General features: G+C 51.4%; 1 protein-coding gene across 1 annotated transcript in view; it reads left to right on the plus strand.

Moving 5' to 3' along the window:
* The window catches only part of Eya2 (EYA transcriptional coactivator and phosphatase 2), a 169,394-nt gene that overhangs the window by 79,337 nt on the left and 68,027 nt on the right, over positions 1-22,030 (plus strand). The window contains exons 4-6 of the mRNA XM_021193000.2: positions 2,704-2,749; positions 5,498-5,640; positions 7,283-7,399. Of these exons, the coding sequence (XP_021048659.2) occupies positions 2,704-2,749; positions 5,498-5,640; positions 7,283-7,399 (306 nt within the window). The remainder of the gene's footprint in view (positions 1-2,703; positions 2,750-5,497; positions 5,641-7,282; positions 7,400-22,030) is intronic.

Genomic DNA, 22,030 nt, shown 5'->3' on the forward strand with positions numbered 1-22,030 from the left:
GAAGGCTCTGTTCCATCCCTGGGAAGGCCTGGCTTCTGTCCCACTCAACCCCGAATCTCTAACCTTCATGGAGTCCCACACCATCCCTATACCCACAGACACAAGCCAACTATCAGTGAAGTCTGTGCCATCATAGCCTGGAGGTACATGGGGAGAAACAAAGGGAAGGGGTAGGGGGGTCTGCCCACCCTCTGAGTCTTCAGTACGTGCCTGGAGGGCAACTAAATGTGATTCAGGAGGAAAGAGTTGAAGGAACATAGTTCAAGAGTTCAAGAACACAGTCTGCCCTGGAAAAGCACTCTGCCCCCCAGCTCTTTGCCCCTGGCTGGGTGGTGACCCAAGTGTGAAGAGCAGTAGAGGATGGTGAAGGGTGGGGAGGGTGGGGATGGGCACTGGGGGAGGGAGAAGCCTGGCTACATGGGGAGGGGAGAGGCAGGTGGCTGAAGGGTTCAGGAAGGGGGTGGAGGCAAGGAAGGCTGAACAAAGCCGCCATGTCAATCACTCCGTGGCAACAGGAAGGAAAGATATTCCAAATGTCTGGAACAGCTAAGGGAAGCCCATAGGAATATTTCCTGGGTTCCATTTTAGTGAGCATTTGCATATTTATGAAGGAAAACGTTAAAAGTGTTTAATTCAATGACTTCTGAATTTTCTCTGTACACTTCTGCTTTTGCCGACAGTGAGGCTGACTGACTGCTTCAGACACAAGCGCCTCTTGGTCCTGGGAGAGGAGAAAGGGGGCCTTGTGGGGCCTGCTCGGAGCAAAGGCCTCCGGATCAGGGGAAGTGTTGGGAGGCACCAAGTGAGTGCTAGAACTTCCCTGACACCAAGCCAGTGCCAACCTAACCTTTTTGTTTTTTTTTTTTAAAGTGTGGTGTATAAAAAGTTTATCTTATGCCATAACTCAATGTGTGTGCATGAACACACACACATACACACACACACACACACACACACACACACACACACATCCATAAGTCAATCTGAACTCAGGTCCTCCTTACCATAATCAGTGCCTGCTGACTCCCTGTAGTCATGCAGACAGGTTTATGTATCTGAGGTCAGTTGTGACTCTACATAAAGTTCAAGGGGACTCAGCAGAGTTGGGGGTGGGCAGGGCGGGCTTGATGTATAAGATCAGGCTCCATAACCCTTGGTTTCAGATTCAGATGTACTCTGTTATGGAGCTTCTGAGCAGCGGGTGGAAGGACGACGGCCTTGCCTGCCTCGTGGTCCTATAGCAAGAATTAAATGAGATTCCGTGTCTAAGCCATTACCACTAGGCCTGGCCACAGTCAGCTCCTACGGGAATGCTCACTGCACTTCCGCTGGTGGCTGTCGCTTGGCTTGTAGTGTGGTTGAGACAGACTTTGGGGCTGGGCCACCGGGGTTCAGATCATAGACCCTCGGTTGTTCACTCTCCAGCCTCTGGCTCTTCACCTGGGTATTAAAACCATCAATGCAGAGAAAGTGACTAGCAGGAAGCTTGACACACAAGGAATGCTGGGTAAAAGATGGATATCATCTCACGTGTGGGTGTGGAAGAAGTTTCTGAGTCTAGATGTGAAAGAGACTGCCAGGTTCCAGTCTGAGGTGAGGGGGTTGGAGAGAGGCTCAGAGTCAGCGGACTTGAAGAGTAACTGGAAGAATGGATACGTCCTGACCCAGAATTCATCTGGGCCGTTTGGGGACATGAAATAGTATTGTTTGAAATGACGAGGCACAAAAGTACCCCCCAGGGAACCGCTGGGATCAGTTAGACCATAGAAAAAGCTCTCCCAACTAAGCCTATCACCATCCATTGTCACCCGTGGTCGCCTCAGGGGTGAGAAATGTGTTCCTTGGATGTGCTGGAGCCGGCCTGACCTGAACCTAACCAATTAGAAATGGCGAAGGAGGAATAGGAAGGTGATGTCATCAGATAATATCTGGGCTGGGGGGGGGGTGGCGGCTCAGGCTGTAAGGTGCTTACTGCATGATGGTGAGGATCTAAATTTTACCCCCAGAGTCTATGTAAAAATCCTGTGGGTGGTGACTGCTGCGTTTGCAATCCCAGCACTGGACACATGGAAACAGGAGCGTCCCTTGGGAGTGGTTGGGTAGGCAGCCTACTGGCGCATCCCAGGCCAATGGGAAACCCTTGTCTCAAAAACCAAATCTGAGGAATGACACAAGGTTGTCCTCTGGTCTCTGTAAGTGTACACACTTGCACCTGTACCAAAAGAAGGGGGGAGAGAGGGGCAAGGGGAAAAGAGGAGGGAGAGGGTATGGGGAGGGGAGGGAGAGGGAGAAGGAGGGAGAGGGTATGGGGAGGGGAGGAAGAGGGAGAGGGAGGGAGAGGACATGGAAATGTCGCGTAGTTGGAGCTGCCTGTACCTTCACCCTGAAGCTCCCAGTGGTCTCCTACGGTCATGTGACCTCCCTGGCAGATACTCTCTGCCTCTGTGGCCTCTGTCTGTGCATCATGCAGAATGTAGACACCACATGATGTCCCTAGATGCACTGTGTGTTTTCTGTGCCTGCAGAGAAGCTGTGCCCTGGGCCCACAGAAAGGGGAGCATTTCAGTGCCCGACGTCCGAGAAATTCCTGTGGTGGCAAACGTCCCCAGCAACAACTCTCCTCAGGCCTCTGTCCAGAGCCACAGTTCCGTGCTGACCATGGCCTCAGTAGCTAAACCTGCCTGTGTTTCTTTCTCTCTCCAGGCATCGCCAAATCGGTGGCTCTGGGTGTGCCTCAGCTCTTTGCCAAGTGAGTAGTCTGGCCACACCCCCTTTTATCTTACTACTTCTTCAGAAGGTGGAGGCTGGGGTGGGGGTGGGGGCACTCTGGAACTGATTTGCCAAATAGGAATGCCAGCATGGACACAGCTAGACAGCCTGGCACAGACAGCCTGAGTGCCTGTACCTCGGTTTCCCCATCTAGGAAAGGGGACTATTTAGACTCCTCCCTCTCCTTCCCTTCCCCCTCCCCTGCCTCATCTCCCCTCCTTCTTCTCTTCCTGCTGTCTCTCTCCCCACCCCATCACCCTGCTCCCACTCACTCTGTCTGTCCCTTGGTCCTTTCTTCAGCTCCACCATTCACCTGAGACTCCTCAGTCCCAAAGCCCATGTGAGCCCGAGGATGAGAGAGGAAAGGACATAGCCCCTGCTCAGAAGGGCTCAAAGTCTAGTGGGGAGGCAGAGAACCCTCAGGTTAGACCTGCCAGATGGTGCCCTCCCAGGCTTCCAGGAACACCCCTCTCTGAGTGCCACAGAGGAGCCCTGGTGAGGGCACTGACCCCGGCTGCTTCTCTCTCAGGAAGACGTTGGAGTACAGGCAGCCACTGGGCTGTTTCCTCGGGCTGGAGTGTGTGTGTGTGTGTGTGTGTGTGTGTGTGTGTGTGTGTGTGTGTGTNGTGTGTGTGTGTGTGTGTGTGTGTGTGTGTGTGTGTGTGTGTGTTACAGGTGAGGGATGTGTAGGTTGTGTGGTGTGTGGAATAATGAGAGGTGTGTGTGTGTGTGTGTGTGTGTGTGTGTGTGTGAGTGTGTGTGATGTGGAGGGGTCGGGGGACTGTGAGAGGTAAGGTTGTAACAGTGTGTGTGATATGTGGGCTGTGGGTGTGCATGTGTGTGTGTTCATGTGAGTGTGTGCGTGTGTGGATGCAGTCACACTGGTGTGGAGTCCGCAGCTCAGCATCAGCTATCTCCCTCAGTCCCTCTCCAACTTATTTTCCGAGACAGGATCTCTCCCTGAGCTTAGAGCACAGACTGAGCTAGGCTGGCTGAGCTAGGCTGGTTGGCCAGTGCGTTCCTATCTCTGCTTCTCCCATGCTAGAATTACAAGTGTGGTTCACTGCCTTTCTCCATGGGTCCCAGGAATCAGCACTTGGGTCCTTGTTTCTTTGCCACATTTCTCTAGGCTTTTAACTTGAGCCCCAGTTCAATCCAAGTCTCTTTAGTAGGCTTTGAGGGGACACACTGGAGTGACAGGCTTGGATTCCCACCTTGAACTTTGTTATGGAAACATAGGGTGTGACTCAGAAACATAGGGTGTGACTCAGGAACACTACCAAATAAGGGTCTCTGCTTGGCAGGAAGTTCTGCTGATCACACCACACCATAGACCCCCTGAGCTGACCTCTGGCATCCATGGAGCTGGAACAGTGGTGGTGGGACAAGTTCTAGAACCCAGCCTGGTATCACCAGGTATAAGTCCCCCAAAGGAATCCTGCATGGCAGGAATGGAACCTTCTGGAAAGCAGATCAAGTCTCTTTGTGATCTTGTACCTTTGGCATTCTATTCATGTCTGTCCTGGAGCTTCAGACCAGGGACAACCCAGAGGGTTTCACATCAACCAAAAAGATAACTTGAAGTTGACAGACTTTAGCTGACACAAGGAGGCCAGCAGCCCCAGCTCTGTTCCCCACAGCCATGATCACTGAGACCCAAGCTGAGAGAGTGAACACGTAGGAATCACGTTCACCCAGCTATAGAGCTAGAGAGTCAGGCACCGTGAAAGAATTTGGGAGGTGGCCTTTGGATCCACGACAGTCCACAGCTTTTGGTGGGTTAATGAGTGTTCCACAACCTGTCTCCTGAAGACGAAAACTGAGAACCTCCCAATGTCTTCAGAACCAAGGCTTCACTGGGCCGCTTGACAAGGACTTGGACCAGAAACTGGCTTGCACTGGGAAGGGAACTGCCAGCTGTTTACCATCAAGGGAAGTGGCATTGTGGGTGTGGTACAGACAGGAGGTGACAGTCTAGTGACGGTCATATAGAATCCAGATGATGGTGCAGACACAGGCCTGGTCTCTTACATCTGTCACTCTGGAGCTGAAGAGATAGAGTCAGGAAGATGCCCGGAGCTCATTGGTCAGCCAGGCCAGCCAAACGAGAGAGCTCTGAGTTTAGGAGAGACACTCAAAAGTAAGTCCCAAAAGCTAAGATGTGCAGTGACAACGGAAGATGCCGAGTGTCAACCTGCCGCCCTCATGTGTGTTCAGGCATAGGTGCACACCTACACACAGGTGTATACGCAAAGATGGATAATCAGGCTGGTCAGTGTAACGGACAAACCTGGAGATTTCCACAACAAAGGCTTTTTGTTTCCCATGTGAAGTCTGATGTGGAGCTGGTAGAACTCTCTAGAAGGCTTCCCTGTGCTGGCCAATGCAGGGATCCAGCATCTCTGCGCTGTAGCTTCGCTACTGCAATAACTTCTCCATTGCTGCCCAAAGAGAGGGAAAGGAGGCCATAGGCCATGCTTTACAACATGCCTGACCACGTCTTGTTAGATGGAGCCCTGACCCACAGTAGAATCTGGCTGCACTGAAGATGGCAAACACATCTTCTTGGTTCTCAGGGAAAACAAGAACGAGATGAAATGTGATGTGCTAGAATGATGTCTTTGCTCTGGAGAGCATAATGCCTAAGGGAAAATGGCAGTGATGCTAGGACCCAGGGGAAGAGATGCTGGGCTGGACTGGGAAGCTTAACCATCTCTCCTTCCCCTAGGTCTTACCTACGTGTCCCTCCTGGTCAGTCCTCCACAGCCATGGCGGCCTATAGCCAGACACAGTACAGCACGGGCATCCAGCAGGCACCACCCTATACAGCGTACCCACCTCCGGCGCAAACCTATGGAATCCCCCCTTACAGTGAGTACCAAGCGAGCCCTTTCTTCCACCCCCTGGCAGTCCCAACATCATGGTGGCTTTATGCCTCAGAGCAGAACGATACGTGTAGCTGGACTAATTTTGTCCTGGGAGTAAGGGGGAGAGGGCACAGCTGAAGCATGGCACAGATTCTTCCAGACTGTGTCAGCAGGCCTCTTTCAACCTCAAGAACCAGAACCCTAACCCATGCTGGCTATCACATCTGGGGATGCAGCTGGCATCAGGGACAGCTGGAGTCAGGTGCTCCAGTGCCATCGTGGGGGGTCTGATGCGATGTCTTGGGCTCAATGCACAAGACTGATGATAATCTGGGTTGGATCCCTGGAAGCCATCAAAAGTAGAAGGAAAAGAACCCGATTCTACAAGCCATCCTCCAATTGCCATGCGTGCACACATACATGCACCGTCTACACAGTGAGCTCGTGAGATGCTTGATTCATTTTTGGAGGACGCTTTCTTCTGAGTGGACTTCGCTCCTACAGAGTGGTCACCATGTGGTGACACAGACAGTACCTGTCAACTCTGGCCTTGGAAAGTCAGAGAGTTCCCGCTCCCAGCACTTCCCAAAGGAGCACGTGTTGGTCCTCGGTGCCATGTGACAATGCTTAGCACAAAGGTAGGAGGTGGGATGAGAGAGCTAAGGAGGCCATGCTTCACAGGTTATGAAGCAGGTACAATGGGAGACACTGCGGGGCAGGGGGACCTCAGCACCTCAGACCAGAAAAGTGTTGTCACTGGCTTCAGACCAGGGCCTTAGGTATTCAAATGATATCAGAAAACCTCTCTGCTTTCTTGTGTATGGGCTTCAATGTCCACAACTCCTACCACTGCCGTGGCAGGCCTAGTCCCTAGCACTTCTGAGCTGCAAGTCCCACAAACAGAGAGAGTTTCCTGCCAGAACATCTCCCTGAAGTCCCTGGGTTCCCTCTGACTCGGCTCCATCCTGTTCCTGACCCAGACTCCAGAGCAGGAGAGATGAAATGCTCTAGTTGACAACTGTGAGCCACATGTCTCTGCACAACCAGGGGCCAGGCCCCACTCATTCGGAGCAACTAATCTAATCTAAGGAAGGGAAGATACTCAGAGAAGGGGCAGCTGGCTGCAGAGCCCCCACTTCCATGATACTTCCATGTACACAGATGTGTGTGAGAATTGGACGTGGTGATCTCCAGTGGTCAGGGGCTGGGGCTGGAGCAGCAGCTCAGTTGGCAGAGGGCTAGTCCAGTGTGCACAGCATCCTAGATTCCATCCCAGCACTGCGCAAACCAGGCGTGGCACTTGGGAGGTGAAGGGAAGGAGGATCAGAAGTTCTAGATGATTCTTGCTGTGTAGTGAATATAAGGAGAAGCCTAAGATACACACACTGAGGCATGAGACTCTCTCTCTCCCACTGTGTGTGTGTGTGTCTCTCTCTCTTTTACACACACACACACACACACACACACACACACACACCCCACATATACACACAGCAGAGAGAGAGCTCGTGTACAAGCTGACTTTGGCACTCCAGTGACTTCTGTTTTAGAAGCTGATAAAACACTGTTTTGACTCAGTGGCTCTTCTGCGCACGGCAGGGACGGGTTCTAACCATGTAATTGTGTTGCTTCTGCTTCCTTCCTAGGCATCAAGACAGAAGACAGTTTAAATCACTCCCCCAGCCAGAGTGGGTTCCTGAGCTACGGACCAAGCTTCAGCACCGCGCCTGCTGGACAGAGCCCCTACACCTACCCCGTGCACAGTGAGTGTGGTGCTCAGCCCTCCCTGCCACTGTGGAACACCCCAGGGTGGATGTCCATCCATCCATTCACCCGCTCCACAGACTTCCAGGGTGTTTACTGTGTGCCAAGCTCCATCTTAGGTAGTAGCCAAAAGGCGTTCAGCCCTGAGGGAAAAATCCCGTGGCCCTGTCAGAGACAGGGATAGGCACGCCAGCAGATAACCAGGTAGTCTGCCAAAAGCTGAGCTCAACAAAGCAGCATGGCACTGACACACAGTTGACAAACAGCTGAGAGGCCCGGGGAGAGTGTGACACTGGACAAAGACCATGGGCGAGGTGGCGCTAGCTGGGTGCACACACAAGAAGACCATCTCAAGCAGAGGGTATGGGCGATACACATGGCATGTGGAAAAAATATGCCACCATGTTTAAGGGACAGAACAGAGATGGTGACACGGGACAGACTGAGAGAGTCCCTGAGAAGGGATCTTCAGGGAGCATAGGAACCTGAGGTCTATGCAGCCATGTTGACTTGTGTTCTAAGGGTGATTGGTCAAGTCCATCGATAGGACTCAGAGTGTCTGACCAGGGAATAATAGGCACACAGGGAAGCAGACCCTGGTTCCAGGTCGTAGATGCTCCTACAACCCCCACGTGACTGGGAATGGATCTGCTGGGCTCCCCTGGGCTCACTTCCCCCTCCCTGGCCCTCCCGAGGCTCCTGCTCTGCTTTGGGGACGATGCACAGAGCAGGGGGTTGTAGCAGTGGCTCGGGGACCTCCCAACCCACTGCCTTCCCTATAAGCCATCCGGGGCTGAAAAAAAGATTAGCAAAAACAGGATGCTGACTGGGGCGGGGGTGGGGCTCAAGGGTGAGCATGCTCTCATTTAGAATGGCTACCAGGAAGTGTGGCCACTTTGTCTCCGGTGTTTTGTTTGTTTCATTGAGAGCTATACAAATACCTTCAGAGTCTGTGGAGAAGGTGGGTGGTCACAGGCAGGAAAAGGATCCTACCAGGAGCCTTGTCTCAGCACCCCAGTGGTTGCCGAGTTACGGTGCCACAGAACCATTACCTCTCTGAAGAACTGAGGCAATAATTGCACCCATTTCACAGAAGAAACTGAGGGGTCAAGGGAATGACCAGTTTAGCCAGTGTCAGGACAAGAACTTTAGATCTTACCTCAAGTTTCGTGGGAACGAGCATGCCTCTTTGGGGTAGTGTCCCACCCCTCAGCCTCCACCCCAAACCCTTGATCTTGACTATATCTCCTTCCTCCTCTGCTTCTGATACTGTCCTTGTCATCCTGCCAGGGAGAGCTGCTGGATCCATCCCTGAAAGCCAATGTGGAAGGGGACCCGTCTTGTCAGTAAAGGCTCTCTGAGTCTGTGACCTTGAACTTGCCTTGGGGCCAATCCTTAGCTTCTCAGATAGAAGCCAGACTTGCCGACTTGGGCTTCGGTGACTGATGGGACTGACCAGGGGACACTGTCCATCCTCACCCCAGCTGTATATATCATGCAATGTACCGTCTAGAGGTGCTTCCCACAGTCATTCACTCAATCACCAAATGCTAGCTTTGAGCCTGGCAGGGTGTGAGGAGGCAGCAGTGAACAAAGGGAGCCTTCAAGGGAGAGCTGAACAGTAATCCACACAGAGGAACAGTTACAGATCATGGCCAGGACTGCGGAGATACTCGGGGTGTCATGGTGTGTGTGTGTGTGTGTGTGTGTGTGTGTGTGTGTACAGACATATCTGCCCTATGACAAAGTTATTGTCACATACACACACACACACACACACACACACACACACTAAGCAGACAGCCCAGGGCACTCACTCACTGTATGAGAGTTGGGTAACTCCAGCAAAGTCATGTGACCTGAGCAATGCTATCATGACCCGGCATTCTCCAGGTACATAGCCCACAGCACCCTGCCCCACTTAGAAAGTGACTCTCGGCAGGAGAGAAGAGACTCAGGCTTGGACCCCACACCACCTCCATCCCCACGAACCCTTCACAAATCAGATGCCTTTCCTGCTCGTTTCCAGCCAGCCATGGGAATGTCGCATGCTATTTTCTCGTGGTCCTCCTGGTCACCATGTGTGGCTGGGGCTGGATTTCCTGCTCTGGGCGTGGCCTGTCTGGAGGGAGGGTCAGGCCTCTTTGTTTTCAAACACAAGCTCACAAGTGTCACACCCGGGCCCATGTGCCTGCCCTGAGTTGCTCCTGAGAAGGGATACACTCTCAAATGACTTGTGTCTTTCAGACAGTTGTGGAACTTAACTCTGTGGAGAGAGAAAGGTGTAAGGGTGAAAGGGCAGAAATGGCTGAACATGGCCCGAGGATGTCAGTGAGCTAACGTCTCCGCATCATCCTGTCATGGCAAGCTGGGGCTCCTTACTAAAATCCATGATTTGGTAAAAGTACACAGGGCAGAAATAGGGCCATTCCCCACTCTGCAGATTGATAAACAGACATTGCAACAGTGTGACACTGAGTAAGCCAGTGTCTCCCCTTCAGCTCCAGGTTCCTCCTCTCCCATATCCAGCAATTGCACTTTCCTTAATGGCAGCCATTCTGACGGGGTTGTTACCAAATGTGGTCATTGTTCTTTTTTTTTTTAATTTTAAGATGTATTTATTTTATGAATATGAGTACACTGTTGTTGTCTTCAGACAAATATTATGGATGATTGTGAGCCACCATGTGGGTGCTGGGAATTGAACTCAGGACCTCTGGAAGAGCAGCCAGTGCTCCTAACCACTGAGCCATCCCTCCAGCTCCAGTTCTTATCAGGTTTCTATGTTTTAACTCACTTATTGCTTGCTGAAATATAATTCATTCACCAGAAGCTTTTACCCTTTGAGAGTGTTTAGCCCGGTGTATTTACACACCTGTGCAACCTCCACAAATGTTTACAGCACCCCCAAAACACACCCTGTACCTCTGAGGGCTGTGGCTCAGTGTTAGAGCACTTGACCCTCACACATGAGGTCCTAGGTTCAGTTCCTGGTGTAGGAGGGAAAAAAGGGAAAGACATCCCTCCCTCTAGTAGATTTTTTTTTTTCAGCAATCACAGGAATAAAAGATCCAGTAGAAGTCTCTCTTTCACATTAATTTTGGGAGGTTAAATATTCAAAGATCTATTGACATTTTCTCCCATCCTGGCCCGGTATTCACTCAGTATACAAACCTCGGACTTCTTGTAGAGTGCCGGAGAACCCACACAGAACCTCTTATGCAGACATAAGCACTAGAAACAGTCTGTTAGATCCTGTTACCATGACAGCGGGCATAAGGAACTGCATCCTCTGGGTGATGGAGTCTCTCTGCCTTGCAGACTTGCTGTGTGCTCATGTGCACAGCTCCTTTCTTGACTCTGTGCCCCAAGTCCACTGCGCTTCCTCGGTCTATCTATGGGTTCATAGTTTTCGTCTGGTACTTCTTCAAAGAATTCTTTCTGGGCTGGGGAGACGGCTCCATTGATACAGTGATCTCCCCACCTGCATGAGGACCTGAGTTTGATCCCCCCAAAAACCCACATTAAAATACAGCACCGAGGAGACAGAATCAAGTGGATCTCTGGGGTCCCCTGGCCAGCCAGCCTAGCCTACCCAGTGAGCTCCAGTTCTCTCTCCAGGAGAGACCCTGACTCAAAAGAGGGGGATGATGTGACTGAGGAGTGCTTACCTAAGATGCAAGAAACCCCAGGCTCCATCCTCAGCTTGCCATAACCTGGCCATGGGGCCTCACACCTGCAATCCTAGCACTTGGGAGATGGAGGCAGGAGGATCAGAAGTTCAAGGTCAGCTTGAGCTGCATAGCATGCTTGAGACCAGCGTTTTTGCTCCACTGAGGCCAGTCTTCCAGAGCATTCTACCCAATGCTTGTGAATGGAATCTCTCTCTCTCTCTCTCTCTCTCTCTCTCTCTCTCTCTCTCTCTCTCTCTCTCATGGGGGTTCTACTCAGGAGTTCTATTCAAGGAAAGCTCTGGAAGCGTTTCTTCCTCTTCACCTGAGTAGCTTCCTCACGCCCATGGGCCTCCCTTAAAAGTAACCTCTGGGGAGAGAGTATGTGTAGCAGTCCCCGGGGCTCTCAGCCCAACCCTTACATGCTGCCTCCACCCTATGCATCCGAGCCACAGTGCTTCCTGCGGGCATGGCTCTGCCCTGGTGCCCATCGGGAAGAGGGCACCGTGTCTTTGCCACTTGTTTCAGGTCTAACTGGGATCACTGCCCTGACTGCCTGATGCCCAACACCTGGTGTTTTCAGATTCTGCCCGCCAGAAGGATACATGCCCCCGCACATCAGTCTAGCGCACTGGGAAGTGTCATTTGTCATTTTCGAAGGCACGGATGCTATTATATGCACTCTGGGTCCTTCCTCTCCCTTGTCTGGCTTTACTCAGTGTTTTGGGGAACCTTATTCTTGCCAACCTTTGAGCCTCTTCTTGACCTTGTTGTCACAATGCACACTGGACGCTGTCCTATGATTGCACCAGTGTGTGTGTGTGTGTGTGTGTGTGTGTGTGTGTGTGCTTATTATGTATGTGCACATGTCAGAGGGCAGGGGGCTTGTATACATGTGAACCTGTGTGGATACCAGAGGTCTTCCTCTCTTGCTCCCTGCCTTGCTTTTTGGGACATAGTCCCAAATTTTGTGAATTTGGAACTTGCCAGTTTGGACAGTTGAGCTGGGCAGTGGGTCCCACAGATCCTTCTGTCTCCATGTCCAGTGCTACCATTACAGGTGAACTCTCAGCCTTTTTTGTTGGTGCTAGGATCCAACTCAGGCCTTCATACTTGCAAGAAAGTGCCTACCTGACAGGGTCATGTCCCCAGCCCATCAGCCATGTCTGAGTACAGGATACCCTTGTTTTGTTCCTTGTTGACAGCTAATTTTAGTGAAGTCTTGAGAAGGTCTTGGGAAGTTAGACAGGAATGCACCAGGGTGGCCTTTCTGTCCCATCTTGTAATCTGGGTCCATATTTTCTGAAGAACCACGAGACCTTGGAGCAGAAATGAAAGAAGCCAATCACAAGCCAAGTGGTTGCCAGGGTGCAGTATGGGCATGTGGCAGGTGCAGTGTGGGCAGGTGCAGTGTGGGCAGGTACAGTGTGGGCAGGTGCAGTGTGGGCAGGTGCAATGTGGGCAGGTGCAGTGTGGGCAGGGGCAGTGTGGGCAGGTGCAGTGTGGGCAGGGGCAGTGTGAGCAGGGGCAGTGTGGGCAGGTGCAGTGTGGGCAGGGGCAGTGTGGACAGGGGCAGTGTGGGCAGGTGCAGTGTGGGCAGGTGCAGTGTGGGCAGGTGCAGTGTGGGCAGGGGCAGTGTGGGCAGGGGCAGTGTGGGCAGGGGCAGTGTGGGCAGGGGCAGTGTGGACAGGGGCAGTGTGGGCAGGTGCAGTGAGGACAGATGCAGTGGGGACAGGTTCAGTGCCAGCAGGTGCAGTGCAGGCAGATGGAAAAGCCTGTTCTGGGGGACCTTAAAGACGGGTGGTCATAAGCCAGGGCTGGGTCTGATGCCCCAATCCTAGCCAAGTAGACCAGGTTCTGTTTCACCTCGGTGGTAACAGTGGTAGGCTGCCCTGCCCCAGCCAGTTCTAAGCAGGCGAAGTCAGCCTGATCTACCCTGGTCAGGCAAGTCAGGAGCCAGGCTTGGCAGCTGAGCCCTACTGGCCCGATGTCAGGTTCCCGGGTGTGAATCAGCAGCTCTGCACACCACAAAGCTCTGAGGTTCCAATATGTGTCTCTCTGGCCCCAGCCCCGCCTCCCCCTGGTGGTCACCTTCAGAGGTTGGCCATGGCCAGATCTCTGTACTGTACCTAGCTAGTCTCTTCCATTGTTAGGACACATGGAGGTCAAGAGGCTGGGCAGATACATTCTGATTATATACAGAATTTGATTAGTGGTAACCTCCAAAAAGGAGGGGGCAGACAGAGGAGCAGGCTCAGTTAATAACTCACAATACTGTACATCTCTCACTAGCCACGGAGATGCCGGGCACTTGAGATGTGGCCAGGGGGATGCAGAAGGTGGTTTTTCATCCCTGTTTAATCTTGATGAATTACGGTGCCAACATTGCTACTTAGGCAAGCCAACTCAGAGAGGTGGGGTTTTTTTTGTCTGTGGCACAGAGAAGTGAACCCACGGCCTTGTGTATCTTCGCGTGGGCTCGACCACTGAGTTCTACCTGCGACTCTTTCTTAAAAATAAATTTTTATTTGCAGACAAGATCTCACTTAAGGGTCTTAAATTCATGATCCTCCTGCCTCAGCCTCCTAAACGGCTAGAATTATAATCCCGTAACACCTCCTCCTCTTCCTCCTCCTCTTCCCCTACCTCCTTCATCTTTTGTGTACATGTCTTTGTGTGTATCACATCATAGCATGCATGTGGACAGTCCATGACCAACCTCTAGTCTCAGCTCTATCCCGCACCTTATTGGAGACATGATGCGTTGCTGCTAACCACGGTGTATAATGGATCTAGACCATGATCAGAAGCTCTTGTCTATGCCTCCTATCCCTGTGGGTTCCAGGATTTGAACCCAGGTCCTCGGGGATGCAGCAGTCACGTTCCCTGCCATGCCATCCCATCCCCTGAGCACAAGCACACCCAACTTTTAAGGGAAGTCAAAAAGCCAGCTCTCAGCCAGCTAACGCTGGAGGATGTGAGCAGGTCATTGTACGTGTTATGGGCTGAGCTGTGCCCTCCCGCACTGGTGTGTGGAAAGGCTTGCCCTAAGGGGGGAGATCTGGAGACAGGCCTTGGCGGGGAGGGGGCACCTACAGTAAGAGGAGACCATCAAGCTAGAGCTATGGGGGTGGGACTGGTGGGTGTCCTTTCAAGAGGAGACGCCATGCTCTCACCTACCACAATGCCCTCCGTGGAATAGCTGGGTGAGGATGTGTGGAGATGGTGATTGTCTCTAGTCAGCAGAGCGTCCTCACCAGGCCCCCTGGACTCCTGATCTTGGCCTTCCCAAAGTCCAGCCTACAGCAAGAAGCCACTCCATCTGTGGTTTCTCACTGTGGGCAGCCTGACTCGCCAAGATGGCAGCTTTGCTAGCCAGGCCACAGCAAGCAGAAGACCAGAGTGCCAGGGATAGTTTCTGTTACTCTGTGGGGGGGACAGAAACCATAATATCCCTCTGTGAATTTTTAGAGGGGGTTTTAAAGGTAAATTCTAAGCCTGAGGCTTACAGTGCCACTGCAGGTCTGCTGGTTATGCAGAAAGCCAGTAGAGACAGAAGCCTGGGGCATTGCGTCATCATTGTCCCTGTGGGTGATGATGGCATTGCTCCCAATGCTGGGTACCGAGAACAGAAAAGCCCAGGATATGGGTGCCAGTGGAGAGCCAACTGTTACCCTAAACTAGACTTGAGTGACTCTTATCCCTGTCCCACCCAATGCTCCCTTCTTGTAACACTTGTGTCCTTCCTTAGAGCCCCTCTAGATAGGTGAGCTTCAAAATACAAACCGGGGATACAGGGTTCAGAGCACAATGGTAGGGAACCAGCAAGTGACGGGAGCCTTTCCAGCTGTGGGGCATGTGTGCTCCAGGGAGCACGACCTGGGAGGAAGAAGAACCCAAGTAGTTCTGGGTACAGCACATCACAGGGGGTCCAGAGACTGAGAGAGCAGGGAGCAGGGCCCCAGAGAACAGAAGGGTAGTTGAGGCCAGGCCTAGTAGAGTCTGGGATTTGACCCCTGGATCATCAGAGTGTCATCAGAGTAGAAGACAGAGGAAGTGACTTGGTTTGTATTTTAGAAACCAGGTGACTAGTGTTAGATGCAGGGACAGTGGAATGTCAATTCATTTGCTTTTGGCATTTTGTGGGGATGGGCGTGTGTGTGTGTGTGTGTGTGTGTGTGTGTGTGTGTGTAGTATATGTGGGGGGGTGATATGTGGTATGTGTGTAGTATGTATAATATGTGTGTGGTATGTGTAGTATATGTTGTATATGTGTGTAGTATGGGTATGGTATATATGTGTGGTATGTGTGGTATGTGTGTGTGTGTGGTGTGATGTGTATGTGTTATATGTATGTGTTATGTGTGTCTGTGTGGTATTGTGTGGTTGCATGGTGTGTGCATGTGTGTATGTGTGTAGTGTAGTGTATATGTAGGGGGTGGTATGTGTGTTGTGTGTGTAGTTTGTGTTGTGTGTGTATGGTTTGTGTTTTGTGTGTGTGGTATGTGTAGTTTGTGTGTGTGGTGTGTGTGTATGTGTATAGTATATGTATGGTGTATATGTGTGGTATGTGTGGTTTGTGTGTGTGTGTGGTATGATGTGTATGTATATGTTATATGTATGTGTTATGTGTGTATGTGTGCTATTGTGTGGTTGCATGGTGTGTGTGCATGTGTGTATGTGTGTAGTATGTGTATGGTGTATATGTGTGGTATGTGTGGTTTGTGTGTGTGTGGTGTGATGTGTATGTATATGTTATATGTATGTGTTATGTGTATATGTGTGGTATTGTGTGGTTGCATGGTGTATGTGTGTGTGTGTGTATGTAGTGTATATGTGGGGGGTAGTATGTGTGTTGTATGTATAGTGTATGTATATTGTGTGTGTGATCAGTGTAGTGTGTGTATGTATGTGTGATCTGTGTAGTGTGTGTGTGTGTATGTATGTGTGTGGTATGTGTGGTATGTGTGGTATGTGTAGTTTATGTGTAATGTGTGTGTAGTATGTGTGGTGTGTGTGTGTGTTATGTGTGGTGTGTGTAGTATGTGTATGGTGTATATGTGTAGAGGACTTTGGATTCCCTAGAGCTGGAGTTAGAGGTAGTTGTGAACCACCTGATACGGGTGCTGGCAACCCAACTCCAGTCCTGCAAGAGCAGCTTGTACTCTGAACTGCTGAGCCATCTCTCCACCCTAATTGTTAGTATTTTTATTGCAGAACGTTCAAAGAGATAAGAACAGAACCCGGACTAAGTTCTGTACCTAGGGTCTGTTGAAAAGTGACAGAAAAGTCCCTTTCCTGCCCACAGTAAATCAGGGAGTGGAAGGATGGGAAGGACCCATGGAAGCCACAAGTTCTGCTGTGGTGAGTCCAGAACAAGCAAGGATCTCAGGACCTGGCAGACAGCCCCCTCTGCTGCGGAATCCAATGGGATCCCCAAGGCACAGCAGCCAGGAACGGGAGACATAGCCTGCGGCCGTCTAGGAAACAATTGCTGAGAGACAGACAGACAGGCAGGCAGGCAACAGGCTTCCTCTCCACTCAGAAACTGCTCATGGTCAGGACTGAAGCCAGGACATGGGATACACAATGAATCCTTGGAACAAATCAATTTTATTTACTTCTAAGAGCTCAGGTCCTGGAAGGGAACCAGAGCCAGCTGCCTCTAGACCCTAAGCTGAGAAGTCATAGGGCGGTCCCCCATCTCAGAGCACCGTGTCCTATGTGGTGGCCTCATGTGCCCACGAAGGCAACTTGATTCTGCCCACCCAGATCCACCTGGCTATTCATACTGCTTGGAGTTGCTCTGATACTTATTTTAAATTGTATGTTATCAGTATTAACCTTTCTAGAACTTTCTCTATGTGCTTATGTGGGGGGGGGGGTAAAATTCTGTTTGTTTTTAAACATGCTGTCTTGCTAAATATGTTGTTTTTATCTTCCCCATTGGATAGCACCATCTTGGTGTCTGGTCTGGCTTCTTGGTACTGAACAGAGAGACCTAAATGATATGGCACCCCAATCCTGTTGCCTGCTGGCACACCGCTTCAGGCAGCTCCCGCCTCTCAGACTGGATGGTCTTCTCTGGGGAACAAGTCAGCTGCAGGCTCTGCTGTAGGCTGGGTGAGGGTTGTGCGGGCTGGGGCTGAGCCTGGCCCTGGGATGAGGTCTGTGCTTGGTCAGCAGAAGCTGCTATTGCCAATGTTAGTCTAACTCCGCCCCTCACCCACCCATGACTTCCCGCTAATGTGACAGTTTCAACCACACCCACTATTTTTTTTTTCTTACCTCCTCTGAAGCCCACAGTCTGTTTTTCTGTTCCAGAAATTTCTACTCTGCTGAAATTTGTGTTGGTGTGACACCCTTCTGCCCCTGCTGCCTGTTCCTGTAACCCCACATTCGTGTCTGTGCATAATCTTGCATATGTGTGTTTGTGTGTGTGTACAGGTGTCTGTGCACATGTGTGTGTGTTCTCTTCTATGGCACCCAGAGAGCCTTCCCAGCCGCTCCTCTGCTGCTATCATGGATGACAACTGCTGTATCTGACTGTTCAGAAAGGCTGCAAAGCCCCCACAGAGGCAGGCAGGGTCACGGCTGCATATCTGAGTCCACACCCGCTGCTCTCCTGGCCTTGGGACACACCCCTGTGACCAAGACAGGCAAGGGGATGACAAAAAGCCCCGAGGGGGGCCACCACCTTGGCGCCAGCAGAGGGGCCTGTCCTCCAGCCCCAGATGCTAGGAATTTGCTTCGCTGAGGCTGCAGCTGCTCAGTTTAGTGTCAGGTGACCAGCCAGGGTTGCTATGCCCTTAGAGTTGCAGAGCTGTATGTAGGGAAAGACAGACAGGCAGGGGTCTAGGCAGGGGTCTGAAAGAGGCAGTGGGGTCCAGATCCTGGTACCTGGCCAGCATAGAACAGATCAAGAGACCATACACTCTTGCTGGGAAGTGCTAGAATGTCAATGTGCAAAATGGGGACACTGGGCTCTGTGTGTGTGTGTGTGTGTGTGTGTGTGTGTGTGTGTCTGTGTCTGTGTGTGTGTGTGTCTGTGTGTGTGTGTCTGTGTGTCTGTGTGTGTGCGCACGCATGTGCGTGCAGGTGTGTGGGTATGTATATGTGTGTACATGTGCACGCATGCATATTTTGTAATCTTCCCTTCAAGGACAGTAGTCAGTACCACATTGAACTGCTACAAACAGGAAAGAAGTTTGAAGTTATGATGGGGGCTGGTGAGATGGCTCAGCGGGTAAGAGCACCCGACTGCTCTTCCAAAGGTGCAAAGTTCAAATCCCAGCAACCACATGGTGGCTCACAACCATCCTTAACAAGATCCGACTCCCTCTTCTGGAGTGTCTGAAGACAGCTACAGTGTACTTACATATAATAAATAAATAAATCTAAAAAAAAAATGTTATGAAAATTCCTGAAGCCTTGCGTGGTACCCAGGGTCACTCCGCGAGCAGCAGCTGGGAGCTTGAGGGACTCTGTAGCTTCTTGTCATATGAGTTCCCTATGGTGGGAAGACTCAGGTGCTGGGAGGACTATGATCTTCTGGGACAAGGGACAGGTGCAGAGGTCTCCTAAAGGTAACAGGACCCAGCACTGCACCTCCCAGAAGGACCGCAGCAATCTCCCCGAGCAGGTCAGCAATCGCTTTCTGTAAAGGCCCCACTAGGAAACATCTCAGGCTTTGAAAGTCTCTGAGGTAGCTCATCTCTGCCTGAACCACACAGAAACAAGGCCCGGCTGTACGCCAAAAAAAAAAAAATAATAATTATACAAACAGGTGCCAAACCTGAGTGTGCCAGCTCTCCACACTCACATTACATTAACGAGATCTGGAGAGCAGCTGTGGTTGCCACCAATACTATCCCCACCACCGAATCATACCAAACAAGCCAGGGACAGGAGCACCTTCCTGGTTCCTCATGTGGCAGTGTGGCCAGGTCACCCCAGACCAGAGGATTCAAGGGCCAGAATGAGACCCCCAAGAAGGTCCTTGCCTCCTACTCTGACTGTTCAAACCAGGGGACCTTCCATTAGTAGATGTCTACTAGGTCTGCAAATGAACGGAGGCCCCTGCCAGCCCCCAGTGGGCATAGAGCAGGAGAAATAAATCCATGTGTGTTGTGTATGAGCCATAGAGACTCAGGGAATGCTTGTTACCACAGCTCACCATCCTCTGTCCTAACCAATTCCTGGGGATGTTTGTTGCTGCAGTTCACCATCCCCTTCACTGACTGATTCCTGGGGATGTTTGTTGCTGCAGCCTACTATCATTGCCTGAGTGATCCATTTGCATCAAAGGTAAAAGTGATAACTAGACATCATTAGTTCCCATGGTGAGGAAGCTGGGCTCTGTGTAGTCTCTCCTGATCTTTCTGACTCAGTTTGAAAGTGAGACTGGAGGTCCCTTCTAGGATCTAGTATGCCTTCATTATCTTTTAAATCCCTGCAAATATTTGTTTCTAACAAAACAGCAACAACCTCCAGGTATGGGGTATTTGGCAGGCAACGTCTCTAGCTAGGACTGAAAATGTTTGTTTTCTGTGTATTTCTTCTTTTTCTGTGTTTATTATTGAGGGCAAATAGTGTGGATTCCGAAGTGGAGAGTTGAAGTTTTCTCCTTCATGCTTTATGGAAATTGATGCAAGAAAATATGAAGATTAAATGGTATAGATTTGAGAATATGGTGAAATTGTGAGGACCCTAGAGACGTGTAAAGTTGGAACTCAGAAATCTGGTTCAGTGTCTTCCCTTCACAGACATGGAGGTAGGGACTGGGAAAGGGCCATCGTCACCAGCAGTGACTCAACTCCCCAGGGACCAGGATTTACAATTCAGAGCCAAGGCCATCCTTGTACCCATGACACTGTCCCTTCAGGAATTGGATGAAACAGTGATGGATGGTCGCCATCAACAGGTCACTGAGTTTACAGTAGGGAAGGGTTGTGTCTGTGGATAAAATGATGTGAGTTCACAGCCTCTGTTCTCCAGATAGCCAAGCATCTACAGTGACAGTGGCTATATCTGTCCCTGTCTGCCCCGGTCTGATAGCCGCAGTGGCTTCCAGTGTCCTTGATTCATGCCAGCCCATCTCTGACTCTGTCATCCCCAGCAGCTTTCCTGGGGATCAGCACCCGAGTTTTCCCGTTCTTATAACACACCCTAATCCCGTGGCCTCCTTTAACTTCCCAGCATCTGTGAAGGCCGCCTTCAAATGAGATCACATTCATGGCTACCAGGGTTAGGACCTGACTCGGTCTTCACAGGGGACACAAGTCAACCCCCCAACATCCCCCTCTGGTGTTTTCTTGCTGAGCAGCGACAGGTTGAGCCCTGGGCTGTGCCCCTGAGACGCCCAGGCTTTGCAGAAATTGAAACCACCCAGGCGAGAGGGGCTGCAGAGGCCGCTGGGGCCAGGCAGCAGCTGGCCAGCATTCGTCTCGGTCTCGGGCGGTGGTAGCCCCGCTGTCCAGACCTGGCAAGTTCAGGCTGAGAGGCTGTCTCCGCCAGAGAAGGTCAGGGCACCCTCCTTACAGGATAAATAGACTGGGTCCCAGCCAACCCCTCCTGAGGCCACACAATATCTCTTTCAAAGATCTCAAAACATCCAAGCAGACCATAGCGAATTGACTTTATTGTTTTAAAACCAGCCCCTTCTCACTGTCACCGCTTCTCCCCCAGGGGAGAAAGTCATAATAAATGTCCCCACAGTGTGTGCCTCTGTCCTCGTCTCTAATGTCAGCCCCGAGGCCACAGCAATCCATGCTGTGCCCTGATGCTGGACATTTATTTAACATTTAGCTGTGGCCAGTTTGATCCTCATCACCTATCGGTGGCCAGTTTAGTGGCAGGTACTGAGTGAATGCGGCCAGCCCTGACTGGAGACTTCCTGGGGACCAGGCTGAGCCCCCAGCCTCAGCGCATCCCTTTGGTCTGGGTCTCTTCTACAATGTTTAGAAGATGTTTCCATGTGACCCACAAAGAAAACTGAAGCTCTGAGGAAGGTTGAGGAGATTCCCTGTCAGGACAGGCCATGGAGCACTGGGTTAGGTACAGCTGACTTCTGGGCTTGCTTTCTCCTTCCTTCCTCTGTCTGTCTGTCTGTCTGTCTGTCTGTCTGTCTGTCTGTCTGTCTGTCTTGCCTCAAATGAGAATTGGCATTACACAGTCTTGGTACCTTCTGTGGCTGCCATTACCACCTTCCAGTTCTGAAGTGGGTCTAACCTGGGATCCATGTGGCACGGGGCTGTGCCACAGCAGAAGTTGGTAATCATCCCCAAAAGGCCTTCCCATAGAGCCCAAGCAAGCCCCTGAGGTACAATGAACTAAGTTCTTTCGGGAGGGATCTAGATCTTAATGTGCAGGCTGACTGTGTGCAAAGCAGGCTGACTGTGTGCAGGGCAGGCTGGCTGTGGGCAGGGCAGGCTGGCTGTGGGCAGGGCAGGCTGGCTGTGGGCAGGGCAGGCTGGCTGTGGGCAGGGCAGGCTGGCTATGGGCAGGGCAGGCTGACTGTGTGCAGGGCAGGCTGACTGTGTGCAGGGCAGGCTGACTGTGTGCAGGGAAGGCTGACTGTGTGCAGGGCAGGCTGGCTGTGGGCAGGGCAGGCTGGCTGTGTGCAGGGCAAGGTGGCTGTGGGCAGGGCAGGGTGGGAAGACCCCTGGAGTTGTTAGTGGACTCCAAGCTTAGGCTTGGGTCCTTTCTCTGTGCCTACGAGGTCAGCAAAGCAAGTCTGGCTCGTTTGGATTTATTGTGTTCTCCTACTGGTCATGTCTCCGAACCTTCTTTCTACTTCTGCCATTTTTAAGGCTCTTGTGACCCCATGAAGCTCACCTAGACAGTCCAGGGCACCGCCCTAATTAGCTGACAACTGACTTGCAATGTCATCTGCGGCCTTAGCTCCTCTTGCCACATATACATAGCCCGTGCAGCCACAGGTTCCAACAAGAACTGGTT

Source organism: Mus pahari, chromosome 3 (genome assembly GCF_900095145.1).
Source record: "Mus pahari chromosome 3, PAHARI_EIJ_v1.1, whole genome shotgun sequence".
NCBI lineage: Eukaryota > Metazoa > Chordata > Mammalia > Rodentia > Muridae > Mus > Mus pahari.